This window comes from Buteo buteo, chromosome Z, assembly GCF_964188355.1.
Source record: "Buteo buteo chromosome Z, bButBut1.hap1.1, whole genome shotgun sequence".
NCBI lineage: Eukaryota > Metazoa > Chordata > Aves > Accipitriformes > Accipitridae > Buteo > Buteo buteo.
The window spans coordinates 84,001,618-84,015,022 of NC_134204.1; the positions used below are offsets into that span (position 1 = coordinate 84,001,618).

At 37.4% G+C, this 13,405-nt stretch overlaps 1 protein-coding gene across 18 annotated transcripts in view; it reads right to left on the minus strand.

Moving 5' to 3' along the window:
* Positions 1-5,516: 5,516 nt before the first annotated feature.
* The window catches only part of MEF2C (myocyte enhancer factor 2C), a 140,965-nt gene continuing 133,076 nt past the window's right edge, over positions 5,517-13,405 (minus strand). For 15 of the 18 annotated variants that reach the window (XM_075020595.1, XM_075020592.1, XM_075020610.1 and 12 more), the window contains one exon: positions 5,517-9,505. In XM_075020595.1, coding sequence (XP_074876696.1) covers positions 9,184-9,505 — 322 coding nt within the window. In that variant the 3' untranslated portion in view covers positions 5,517-9,183. The remainder of the gene's footprint in view (positions 9,506-13,405) is intronic. The other 3 variants (XM_075020607.1, XM_075020609.1, XM_075020608.1) reach the window with 1 other exon arrangement.

The following is a 13,405-nucleotide window of genomic DNA, read 5'->3' on the forward strand; positions in this document are numbered from 1 at the left end:
TTTGATTAAACTACAGCATATCCTTTGTTAAGTTAGTCAGTGAAGATATTGAGAAAACAAAGTTTGCACAGGGATGGCTCATCCAGCATATCCATTTGCACACTGGTCTGATGGGCTGCTTGCAAAAGCAGTCTTGAGCCCTGACATGAGCCCATGGAACACATTTCCTGATAATTCTGTTCTGTGGAATTTCCTGTGTAGCTGGGTACTCCAAACAAAGATTTTGCTATTTATCCTGTGTGTGTATGTGTTTTATTAATTAAAGTTTGATGCTTAATACTGGTATGTTTACATATGCAAGCAATTTTTTTCGTGGTGGGAGCAGTCCTGGTGCCTTGCCTGGCACTTTGCAGACAACTACAAATCTGTCTTTTGAGCAAAGTTCTGGTACTTGGTTGAACAGCAAGTACGTGAAATAACAGGCCCAGGTCTCTATTTGTGTCACCTCTCTGTTCTCATTTCCCACCCCCATACTTAAAGACTGACATTGTCTCATTCCTGTATGTGCACATTAATTCTATCAATCATGCATCCTTAACTACTTGTGCATCTGTAATTCGTGCAGTTATTCATTTTTCCTGGCTGTTGTGGAATAAATAAACAGGTGCGTGTTTACACTTAAGTCATCTGGGTGTGCCTCACGATATTGAAAAAGCAAAGCCATACTAAATGGAAAGGCCTGACAGTTTTAGCTCTTGGCTTAGTATGCATGCTGACTGCTTCATTTGTACTGTATTAATTTCTAACACTGTAAAATCAATACACATAGTCTGAAAAAAAAAGGGTTTGGAGGGAAAAGAGGGATGCTTATATTATGTGATATCCAGACACAGGAACTGCCATATGGGATCAGATCAAAATTCCATTTATCTCATTATTTTCTCACTGACAATGGTCTGTAGGGGATTTTCAGGAGGAAGAACATAAAAAATAAAAATGGCATATCTGAATTCTCCCCTAGAATACCTCCCATTTTCCAGAAATAAGCCGTGGAAAAATCTTCCTTTATTCTAGCTGGGAACTGTAAGTGTATCATCATACTTAACAGGACAAATGGAGCTACGTCCTTTTAAATAATCTAACCCCTTATGAACTTACCCAGGCTTTTGGCTTCCATGCTGTTTTATGGCTGCAAGTCCCACTACTTATTACATGTAATGTGGTCATCATATGTCCTTGTGAACCTGCTGTCTAATGGTTCTTTGTGTATTCCTTGCTTCCACTATTTTTGAGAGAGAGCGAGCACATAGTAGTTTCCTGCAGATCTGCTGTCTCCATACCATTCACAATAGGATATACTCTCATTCACTTATTTTCCAAGTTGAAAACTCATATTTTATGTCATTTCTCCTGTCAATCAGATTTGTCCCGAGCTCACCTTATTCTATATTCTTTTGAGGTGGAGTAGTGTGTATTAGATCAGGGTTTCCCACCGTAAGAACACATCTGCAAAGGATGTCATAATGATATTTTCTAGCTCTCGGTTCCTTCCCGAAAAAATTCTAACGTAGCATAAAAAGTTGCAAAAACATGACTTGGGCCTTCACCAAGGAGAGATAAATTTACTTCAGATGACTAGGTGCCACATGTATTATATTTTCACAAGCTTATCTTTGAAGGTGTAGAGTGTTGCTGTGAGGCAACAGTCGCAGTGCAATCTCCTCCAAGTTTATGTCTTAAATTTTGCTGAGTGAAAGTTCAGTATCCATAGCCTGAGAGTACTGCTGTAAATCAGGCTACTTTTCCTTGGCTGCTGACTATGAACTCAACACACTTAGGCCAGGAACCTCTTTTCAGATTTTCCAAGTTAACCAATATGGAATACAGTCAATTATAATTAGAGAAAGTGATGCTTTTCCCAGTAAATAAGTGTCAGAGGGAAACAAAAGGTTTGCACTTCAAGCACCATTCTTTTGACATATATTCAGATATTTAGGCACAGAAAGACAGAAAACTATGTGGTTTGTTTTTTTTTTTAATATGAAATTCCTTCCTTTGTGATGATTTTCTCAGTGGTTCAAAATGCAGCCTCATAAATGCAACCAGTTGTATTTCTACTGGCCATTTCAGTGGTCTGAGTACTGTAGCTCGTCTTGTCAGCTCTGTGTAATCAGATTCCAGACGCTTTTTCCTTGTTTCCTCCTTTTGAGTTTTGGTGATACAACACACTTTTGTACATACTTGTCACAGGATGCTGTGTTTTCACTGTGAGACTGCACAGCCTATCCTGAGCAACTCTCCCGTGAGCTATGTAATGTACTGTCATAACAAAATTGTGGTTTACACCAATTATGTTTATCATGCAAATATACCGCTTTTAAATTTTATCACTTTTAAGTTTTTCCCACACAATGAAATGTTTTATTACATCGCTTGTTGTCTTCAGCCAAAGAAGTGAAACCTTCACAGCTAACAGTGATTAACCACCGCCCCGCAGCATGAGACAATATGTTTTGTAGCCTAAAACAACTTATGGATCATTGTCCTGACAAATACAAACGATACTTGAAACTGAAAACTTTGGGCAGGCTATGAATGAATCACAGACAGAAGCACAAAGACAGAAGAAATTAGAAAGGACAATTAGAACAGCACACTTTGCAGCTTTCAGAAGCAATGTACTAATTTCAAATTCATTATTCACACAAGCATCCTCATGTTAGCTGTGAACTATCTCTAGCAAGTAAGGTGACGCAGAATGGAACTAAAGCATGCTTCAAAGTCTGCTGGAAGAGGAGGAAGAAATACCTTCACCAGTAGAAATACTGTTAGCCATAATGCCTGCTGACAGCAGTTAAAGTTATCTTGGATGTGTTTACGTGAACTGCGGAGAATTCAATAACGATTTACCTACTGCAGTTGCTCTGAATACTCAAGTGTAAAGTGTTGAGTGCAGTACCTGAATACAAAATAAACTTAGCCTGAGTTTGTTGTGGCTGAGTAGTCTGAGTTTCCCAAAATCACGGACGCCAGAAGACTGCAGTTCCATTTATAAGTGTAGGTGGGAACATTCACGGAGCAGGTAAAGCCTTGCTGCGTTGGTCTGCATTGGTAAATCTTCACTGAGGAGTTAACGAGGAATAGGCTGTGTGTGTCAATAGAGCCATGAACAACGTCTTTTTGCTGTTTGTAGATTAAATGATCTGCTTGTTTTAAAATCATTCCTCCTTGCTGCACCTTGGACCCTCTCACCCCCAGTATTTTACCTGTGGAAATGTAGGCATTGAATCTGAGGAAGGGTTAGGTACGAATGGGTGACACTGACAATAAGCAAGGGTATAAACAGAACCAACAGTCTGTGCTTGCTTTTGTGAGACATATGCAGCAACTCTCTCTGCATCGTTTTCCAGTTCTAAAAAGATGCTATGTAGATTTTTGCTAATGAAAAGAAGAAAAAACTTTGGAGGGAAAGCAAACACTCTGGGATGGAGAAGGTACGGGGCTTAGTTATCTCAGACCACTCACTTTACAATTGCTCTTCAGAACAACATATATGAGCCTAAAGTGACAAACCTTATTTAAAGACCTGGTGACCTCCCCACTTCTATTGCAACACACAATTTTTAAAATTGCTTAAAATACAGTTCATAGAATCTAAAGCAAAATATTCAGTATGCATATGGTTATTTTTCTGGAGTAATAAATAACAACACAGACTATATAACAGACTCTATTTGCTAAGTAATTCCTTTTCCAATGCAGGCATAGCATTATGAGTATTAATCACAGAGATGACTGATAGAAGGACCAAGGACTCCCAGATATGAATGTTCTAAGATTTCAGAGAGTATTACACTTTGACTGCATTTCAAGAAATATTTTGCTTATCCTTGCCAATGATGACAAAAAGTGATTTACTTGAGAAAAAATGTGTTGTGTAGTAAAACCAATGACATTTAATCTTAGTTTTAGCACCTAATTATTATGCTGTGTCCAACACTGCAATACTAGAAACATTTCTGTTTAAAAAAAAGTCATTAAAAGCAATAGGTAAATAACAGCCAGCTGTTTTCTTTCATAAATATATTTATAAACTAGGCCTTGTAACGTTATTTTTGAAATTGCCACATTCACCAAGCACCTTAAGTTATTAATAGCTTGTCTGCCTCTGGCATGAAAAAACATCTCTTTGAAATAAAGTGATCCTTGTATTCTTAGACTCCGAAACCATAGATATTAGCAGGAAAAAAAATTAAATAACAACAAAAAAAGTACACAAGAGGGTATAAATTAATTCTGATGCAATCCCTATGAAGTTATCATGTTAGAGAATATATATAAAGCATAGACCCAATGATATAAGATTTTGAGAGAGAACATGCTTTTTTTGTAGGGTTTTTGCATAGTTCTCCCTATGGGTAGAATTTACAGGACATGTATATACAGGACTCTGGATTCCCTGTCAGTGACTAAGTACCTAGAATCCAGGCATTATCTCACCTAGCACCTCTGCTAGCTCAGACATCAGGGCCAGATTCAGATGGCCTCATTCAAAGTGACACTAACTTCCAGAGCAGTAATGGAGTTTCTCTAACTTGGTGGGATGGTGTGTAGTGGGGCATTAACTTTTGTGAGGCACTGAGATGCTCAGTGTGCCATAAAAAAGGTGCTTAACTTTCTAAGCAAGCACAAGTGACAGGCAGAGGGACCTTAAGGCAACGGCTGGTTCTTAAAGTGCTGATTCTTTCATGTGTTACAGTGCAAAACAGTGAAAATGGAACATTATTTAAATTAATAAAAAAATGCACCACAGACACCGTATCACTAAGAAAGCCAGTAACTTTACTGATTTGTCTGCAAAATACAAATTATACCTTATTTCCAGCAGGAGAATCTTTTGAAATTTTCCCATTTTTGTTCACTACAGACAGCTGAATTAAGTCCCTTGAGATACACAGATGTGGTTTAACTTAGTTATAACATCTTGTCATCTAGTGGCGACAAAGTCCAGCTTATGCCGCTGTGAGCCTCTACTTTAATATTTGTTGCAAATGCTTGTATGCTCCCATTTACAAGCTATTTTGTTATCACCATTGTTTTATGGAAGCAAATCCCCATGAAAGAGAAGAAAAAAAGAAAAAAAGGATACAACAAACCATCTGAAGCAATCCAAGTGTAATGCCTGCGGTAACCCAGGTCTGATATTAATTACTCCACAAAAGACTCTGGTACTGCATTTTTTATTTTTTTTTTTAATGAGTTACTTAACTGACCTTTTTTGAATCAAACTGAGGTACGGATCAGTCTGAGGTATGAGAAGGGAAGGTAGAAATGCAACACCTGATTATGAAAATAATCAAACGGATACTTTTGATGCAGAAGGTCTGTGGCTCAAAGCTTGGATTGCTCCACATCTTTGGTTAAAATATATTAACAAAAGCCTTTTATTACATCTACAGTCTGAAGCATTCTAACAGACACCAATGTTCCATCAGTCCTTCAAGAGACCTGTAGTGGCAGGAAATTAATGCCATATAACTGACGACATCACAGCAGATGGCACAAACAGGAACAGATGAAGTATGCCATGTTTAGGCAACAGCCTTTATTGAGGTTTCAAGTGGCTTTTAAAAAATTACAAAGCATTTACCTTCAAGGCGAAGGAAGAAGGAAAACAAAACAGCTCTGTTAGGACTATAGATAAAAGAGGATATATAGGATAACACATACAATACAAAAGGGTTGACATCCTTGAAAACAGTCTATGAGTTCTTTTATTCTTACGCTAGCTTTACCTGAAAAAGATCTGAGGACAACAGATATTTTTATATTATTCATTAAAAACTGCTAAATTCCTCTTCTGGGAAAAATATAAGCCATTTTGTTATAAAACACAACTTTTGAAAAACACTGAAATGACAAAAGCTTTACTGCGAATGGCTCAATGCATACAATATACAGGTTGTGCAGATAGGGTATATCATATAATTGTCACCAGCAATTAAACACTAACTGACAACACCTTTTAATAGAGGTTAGCTTAGCTATAACAATACTTGCAGATGTCTAGAATGCCACTTCAGGTGTTTGAACTTACAATTAAGAATGTTGCCTAAAACATTATATAGCATGGGTTAAGGTAAAGTAAATGTTAATACTCTTTCAGGGCTCTGCCCCAAACTCCTTAAATACAAAGGAATCACACAATAAACCCAAATTAGCTTTGCAAATACAATAAATGGTAAGGTACAGATAAAGGAACAAGAAAGGTAGACAGTTATAGTTTACAGAAAGTGACTTCACAATCAAAGTTGTGCTTCTTATCATTAGATCAGTTTGCAAATATGCATTATCCCCCACAATTTTGCCAGTATAAGTTAGTTGCCCTCTGCAGCAGGAACAAGAGGGATGACTGGCATTTATTTTCACGTGATTCTGTTCTACTTGTGTTTATACAAAAATCACTGTCAGAGTTAATATAAATTGCCCAGGCAATACTTTTCACGCTACTTTCTGCTTAGTTACTTGCAGTAATATATTACACTGCATCTTCGTTAAATACGATATCTTTCCTTTTTCATGCGTTGCTGAGGCAAATCGCAAGGTAAACTATTAATATGGCTATTCTTCATATATCAATAGACCAAATCCCCTTCCCCACTGACAAGTTTCTACTACAATACTGATAAAGTTGTATTTTTTCTTGAAATGACAAGGTACATTTGTGATATATTTGCATATTTTTGACACACCAAAGTTTAAAATTCTCAGAAGAGAATATGAGTATAGGTTCATCTGAAGGTGAAGAAAGTGGTTTCAAAAACAGTTTTTTTGTGTTTTAAAATTAATTATGGGCCCCATTTTACCTTTTTTTTGGTTTTGTTTTTGTTTTTGTGATTTTTTTTGTGGTTTTTTAATTTTTTTTTTCTTTTTAAACATGCGTATCTTTTTCTTTACCCTGCAGATTGCTACACAAGATAAGATGGATGCATTAGTAGCACAGTATTCTGCTTAAAGAGTTTCCAGATTATGCACTAGCCCCTGCACAGCTGAGAGTGCCTGTAAGGCAGGCTTCTATAAAGTCATGATAAGTGAAAAGCGTATGTCTTAATGCACACTGTAGTCTGTTCATCATTGTCTACTACAGAGAGGTACACTTCATCATTGAGCAGTGCACAGCAACTGCATGTATAGGTGGGAAACAGAGTGTGGATTTCCCTTAACAGAATATTCTGTGTTGACATTTAGCTGTCGCAGCTATATCCTTCATCATAGTGTCAATATATGTCAGTGAGAGTTGGAAGGACTCTTGGAAAAAGGAGAAATATTACAGTTTTACTATGGCACTAACATTTTGCTTAAACACTTTTTCCCTCCAACAGAAAGATTAAACTGAAACATTTGAATACACCATTTTCTTCTAATAAACAAGAGGGACTTAAAGAAACAATACATTCCCTCTGGTCAAGCTATTTTAGTCAAAGGAACAATATGAGGCAGGAGAAAATGTGGATGTCATATGCTGAAGCAAAATCTTGCTTGGGTGCAAATACACAGGGAGCGTTGTTCAACAATTTGCCCACCGTGAGATGACGTGATCGCGGAGGTCCATGAGAACCAGGGACCTGATGGCCAATGTTGGCTGTGTAAGATCAATCAGCTTTGAATGGCTCTTCAACTGATGATCTCACTAAAAGTTTCAAATCTGCGAGAGAGGGGAGTAATCTTCGTAGTAGGCATGTTTGTGCCGATCCCTCCCTTTAACTCTCCCTACTGCTTCTGCAAATATTCACCTGCACTCACGTAACTGACAGCCGTTAGAGCTGTACATCCAATTCTGACAGGCAGAATACCAGCTTCAGTAATGAGAAAGGGCCAAGTTACGCCACTTTGTCATTTAACCCATGGAAAACTACAAGATACGCAGGACGTTGAGTAATAGAAGGGCCCTTAACTTGTTACAATGCACAAAACAGCATGAAAGAACTAATCAGTATATACAATGGATCGCAGTTCACCCAACTGATTGTAAAATGCTGTATTAAAATGATTAAGTTGTTACACCATGGGTAAATTCTAACTTTTTACAGACCAGTCTTTCAACAGCTGACTTCGATCTGTAAAATGTATACCCAGTAAAAGAAAACCAAAACAAAATAGTTAAATGTGCAACTGCACAAATATAATTCCCCACTATTAAGATAACAAAAACTTTTGCTATTACCATAATTATTATATATATTAGAAAGCTATACACAAGCATGTTAATTTCACAGATTTTTTTAAAAGATTCTTAATATTTTATATAATTAGAAATACACATTTCAAAAACAAAACTTCTGCAAAGAGAAAACAGTTATCTTGGTTAGCAAAGCATGGAGTTCTTCATGGCTTAGGGTAGTGCTTTCTATACAAAAAGTCCTTTTTGTTTGTTTCTTCAGGACTGTTTAAAAGATTAGCGAAGCTATCAAGGAAAAAAGAACACATTTTGGCTTAAGGAAACTACAAAAGCCACAAATGCTTTGCAAACTCTGTCTTACTTTTTAATATGAAAATAAGCAAAATGTAATGTACATATTTTTATATTTTTTTTTCATTTAATAAGTGATGCAGACCCAGAATTTTTAAATTAAATATGTTAGCCCTCGAACTCAACATTTTTACAAGTATGGTCCTCTTCAAATGTTTTGATCCTTTTTAACTGAGTGCCATACTCTAAAGATATGCCTGCATGTTTGTGAGCATTTTCAGTATGTTAGGTGACCCAGTCTCTTTCCAGCATCAATTCATGGCCACCCAACCGCTGGGTCTGTCAAAACATCTGTACATTTTCTATATGTTGCATAACAGCTGCTTTCTCTCTCAGTAAAGATCTGCCATTTCTGGCAAATGTTTTCCTTTTGTCTATTTACACGTAAATAACGTTGAACCTGCAACATGACACTATCTATTGTAACATACATTTTGCAAGGGAGCACAACAGTGAAAAGAAGTTAGCCTTAAAATCTATTTTGTACACGTGTTCTGTTGTACAACTCAAGTGCTAAGCTTATCTCAGCATTTCTGTTTATCCTTATACTGTATCACTGAGGCAATTTAAAAGTACTTTTACAAAACAGAGTACCTGACTTTTTTTTTTTTTTCCACACACGGCACATATAATGCATATCGACCCCCCCTCCCCCATTAAGGTATAGCACACACACACTGCAAGAAAAAAAAAACTAATAGGTAATAATGTTATCATGTCGCCCATCCTTCAGAGAGCCGCATACGCTTGACAGAGGGGCTTTCCCTTTCGTCCGGCGAAGGTCTGGTGAGTCCAATGGGGGAGTGGAATTCGTTCCGGTGGTCTTCTCGGTCACTTCCATCGTAGGAACTGCTACAGCTGCTCAAACTGTCAACGGGAGATCTGCCCGCCTCATGGCGCGTGTGCTGTGGGTATCTCGAGGGTGTGGTGGTACGGTCTCTAGGAGGAGAAACAGGTTCTGACTTGATGTTGAGGCTTTGAGTAGAAGGCAGGGAGAGATTTGTACTCTGAGATAAATGAGTGCTAGTGCAAGCTCTGTAGGAGGAAAGGAAACCCAGTTACCGACGGGGGAGGCACGGAGCCCCCAGATACGCACAAACACTCACACGAAACACCAGTGTAAAGGCTCGCGCAGGACCAGCGCATGCAGAGAGCACGAGGACTGTTTGCCGGGGAGAATTCACGAATTCGAAGAGATGAAAGCGTCACAACAAACGTGGCCGGCTTGAGCGGGACATGCCCTCGGTTTGGAAGGAGGTCTCGCTTTCAATCTCTCTCTCTCTCTCTCGCTCCTTTTTTTGACTCAAGTGTCACTACAAATTTGGGAAGGCGAGCCTTTGCACTGTTGGAACCACCTGCAGGTTTCTTTATACCTAATGCCTGTGTGTGTGTATGCACTGGCTGAGACAGGGGAGGCACGGACTCTCTGCTGGGATTAATCCAATTAGTTTGAATGCACCCAACTATTTTTATGGCTGTTCGTTTTGACATGCAACTTCAGATGCAAAAATTTGAGCCAGCTACGTTTTATACCTTTCAGAATAGGGCTGAAATTACAGGTCCTAGGATTGACATTAATATAATACCACAGGCAGGCAAGGATTTAGGTATGATTTTCTGGTTTAAATCTATGAATTTATAACTCAGTCCAGAATGCTTTCGAATAAACTACCAAAGAGAAGCTGAAGAATAGTAGAAGATGTGAGAGGACTGTACTGTTTGCCTGTAGGAGAGCCCAGCTCATAGGATGCTCCTAGCATCAAGAGAAACTGCTATGCTAAAATTTTTTCAAAGGCAAGCTATATAACTATTCTAAAATAATTTTATTTCTGTGCATTTTTGTGGGCGGGTAGTGGCAGTGGAAAGCTGAAACAGGCAGGGAGGAGAGTGAATACTGAGAATGCGCTTTATGGGAGAAATGAGATCACTTGCATCTGCAGGATGTTTTGTACAAAAGCACCACCTCCTGGTAAAACCTGACTTTTCTCTTCGTTATGAAAATAGATTTCTCAACATGCAGTTCCCATTACGTTCCACTTCAGGGACCATTTGCTAGGCTGAAGTTAGTGCCTAGCCCCAGAGACAGTTTCAAGGTTTCGACTCATGAGTGTTTATTTATACAGGGGGAGGCTGAAGGCAGTAGAAGGGACTGAAGGGGCAACAGACGGCTTGGCCTCTTAAGGTTTTAAACCCAAAGGGATGTGCAGGCATTTTTACTGCAAGCAGAAGAAACGTTGACATTTGGAAGTAATTTTTAAGCATGTAGAAGAAACAATTCAGTTTAGATGTGGTCTTTTCACTTATTGAAATATGCCACTTTTCCTGATATCTTACCAACTGGGAGTTGAGCTTTACTTAAGCAACATTTACTACAACTTTGACGAAAGACAACATGTTGCTCTCTTTTCTTCTGACAGATTTAAAATGGGACTAAATGGCTTCACTATTGAATGATATGAGCTGTTTTTATCAGGTTTTAATAATGGAAAGATCTTGTTAGAAAACAGAGAAAACAGGATGTTCTACCTCCAATTGCTTTTATCTACCCTTCATTCCTATACAGATGAATGTGCCAAATTTGCAGTGATCCCTGTCATAAGTCACAGAGTTTGTGAGTAATAGCCCTCAAAGCGGCAAATCTAGGCTTTTTTTTTTTTTTTTTTTTTGGCAAAGAGGATGTTTTCTTTGCTTTTGTATCTATTACATTAACACATATAAGAAACTGTAAATACCAGACTTCATCATTCCAATGTAGTGAAATATTCCGCTCTTTTCCTGAAAACTTGTTGAAAAGAATCCAACAAGAATCAAAAATACATTCCTGGGTTTTGGGTTTGGGTTTGTTTGGTTTTTTTTTTTTTTTGCTTTTCATTTCCAGTGACTTTATTTTTCAGTTGCTCAGGAGATGCTAGAACTTCACCTGGGAAAACAGGCTGCCAGTTTAGTGTGTATGATAAGATTACATATGATTTTAGATGCTAAGCTTATAACTAAACCTGAAAGTCCCATAATAAAGGATGGTGGAGCCTGGGGATTTGATTTAGAAGTGTTTGCTATGAGCAGATGACACGTCTCTTTGCAAAGCAAGGGACAGCTAAAAAACCCGTGCTAGTTAAAAACAACCATATTCAGTCAAATTTGTTCACACGGGATATACTTGCATTCTATTGTGTGACAGCCCTGAATGGAACAAATCTAGAGGGATAAGCTGCATTTTCAATGAAATAGAACTAGTACTGCTATACTGCTTTTTTCATAGTGTTTCAGAAGCGAGTAAGAGAATACATGTCTACAGACTTTTCTTTAGATTCCTTGTGATTCATCAGCAGGGTTATGTAAATACCTGGCATACAAATTTATGGCAGTTTCAAATATGCTACAGGTTGATCTGCATTTTGAACACTTTTTTGTAAATTGAAAAATGTTAAGAAGTAATTGTGGCAGGTCAGGAATTAATTTTTGAGGTTTAAAACAATATAAATAAATTAAAGCAATTTTTTTGAGCCATCATTCAAATTTTTTTACTTTTAAAATATAGTCTTTTCCTGCTAAAACTATTCCTGAATTTTAATATCTGTTTTTGGTGGCTATAATTTACATTATTTCATTAAAATTTTCTGAAACATTTTACGAGAATCTTATGTAAGCTAAAATGGTCAATTACAATGGAAACTTACTGTTACATACAGATGTGAATGGTGAAATAGTACTTATTTAAGGGCAGTCTTTAGACCCTTATTCTAAACAGAGGACTGACCTCTATTTAGAAAAGAAGCTGTATTATAAGAAATGAGAATTCTGTCTGCTGCAAAATGATTTCTTTTTGTATATGTGTGTGTGTGAGTGTAGAAACAGCTGTTTGCATTGTTATCTATCAATGTAAAGTTTACACTGTTGCTTCATATAATTATGTGATATTGGTCCAGGCATGCCCAATTCTCATAATTTGCAACCTACACTAAGTTCACTGGAAAACAAACAGGGTTTGAATATGGAAAATCCACAGAGAATATAAAGCACATTACTTCAAAGGATTGTGTATAATTATAAGCACTCAATAAGTGCCATGCAGTCCACTCATGTTGATGCAATCACCTTTTTCCATATATTGTATGGAAACATTTAATTGTATGGGGACAATGAAGAAAATTAATGTTCTAATTTTACACAGCAGTTCCTATTGAGACCAATATAGTGAAAATGTGATGTTTATTTAGAATACAACAGCCACATGGGAGAAATGCTGGTTCCTATCTGGGTTCAACACTGAACAACTACACAGCTCTGCTGTGTAAGAGGTGGGAAGCGAGTCAGGATGCAATGAGCTCACAAGTAGGTTTAGTCCTTGCTGATGCCAGTGAGATCAGTTCTGTGTGTGTCTCCATCTATTCAAATCTCCAGCTGCTATGGAAGCTCAGCATGCACAGATAGAAGTGCAGGTCTGAGTAGATGATGAGTGAGGACATGAACATGCACCAGACAGGTTTTTTACAGAGGAAGAAAGTGGTCTATTGAAGGAAGAAAGAGCCTCACATACCTTTTCTTTTATGCCCACACTTGCTTCTCTAAATTAGTTTACTTCCTCACTTCATATATTTTTTCCCCATAAATATATATAAGGAACCATTGAAAATTCACTGCAAAATTTAGTTAGGTAACTTTAGTTATGTGCTAGTCTGTAACTAGGAGAGTAGATGATATTTGTGACTTGCTAGCAATGCAACCTTCCTCCCTTCCCTCTGTTTTTCTTTTAGTTAAAAGCAAAGTTGATTTTTCATGGGTTTTGATCAATGTAAAAGCAGAATAAGAATTTCTGTGTCAATATATTTTGATTAACTCTCACATGTTAAGGTCTATACTTTAAAAAGAAATTTCTAAATGAAGAATAATATGAACCTGAATCACTGGAACATCTTATTTACAACGGTGGCATAA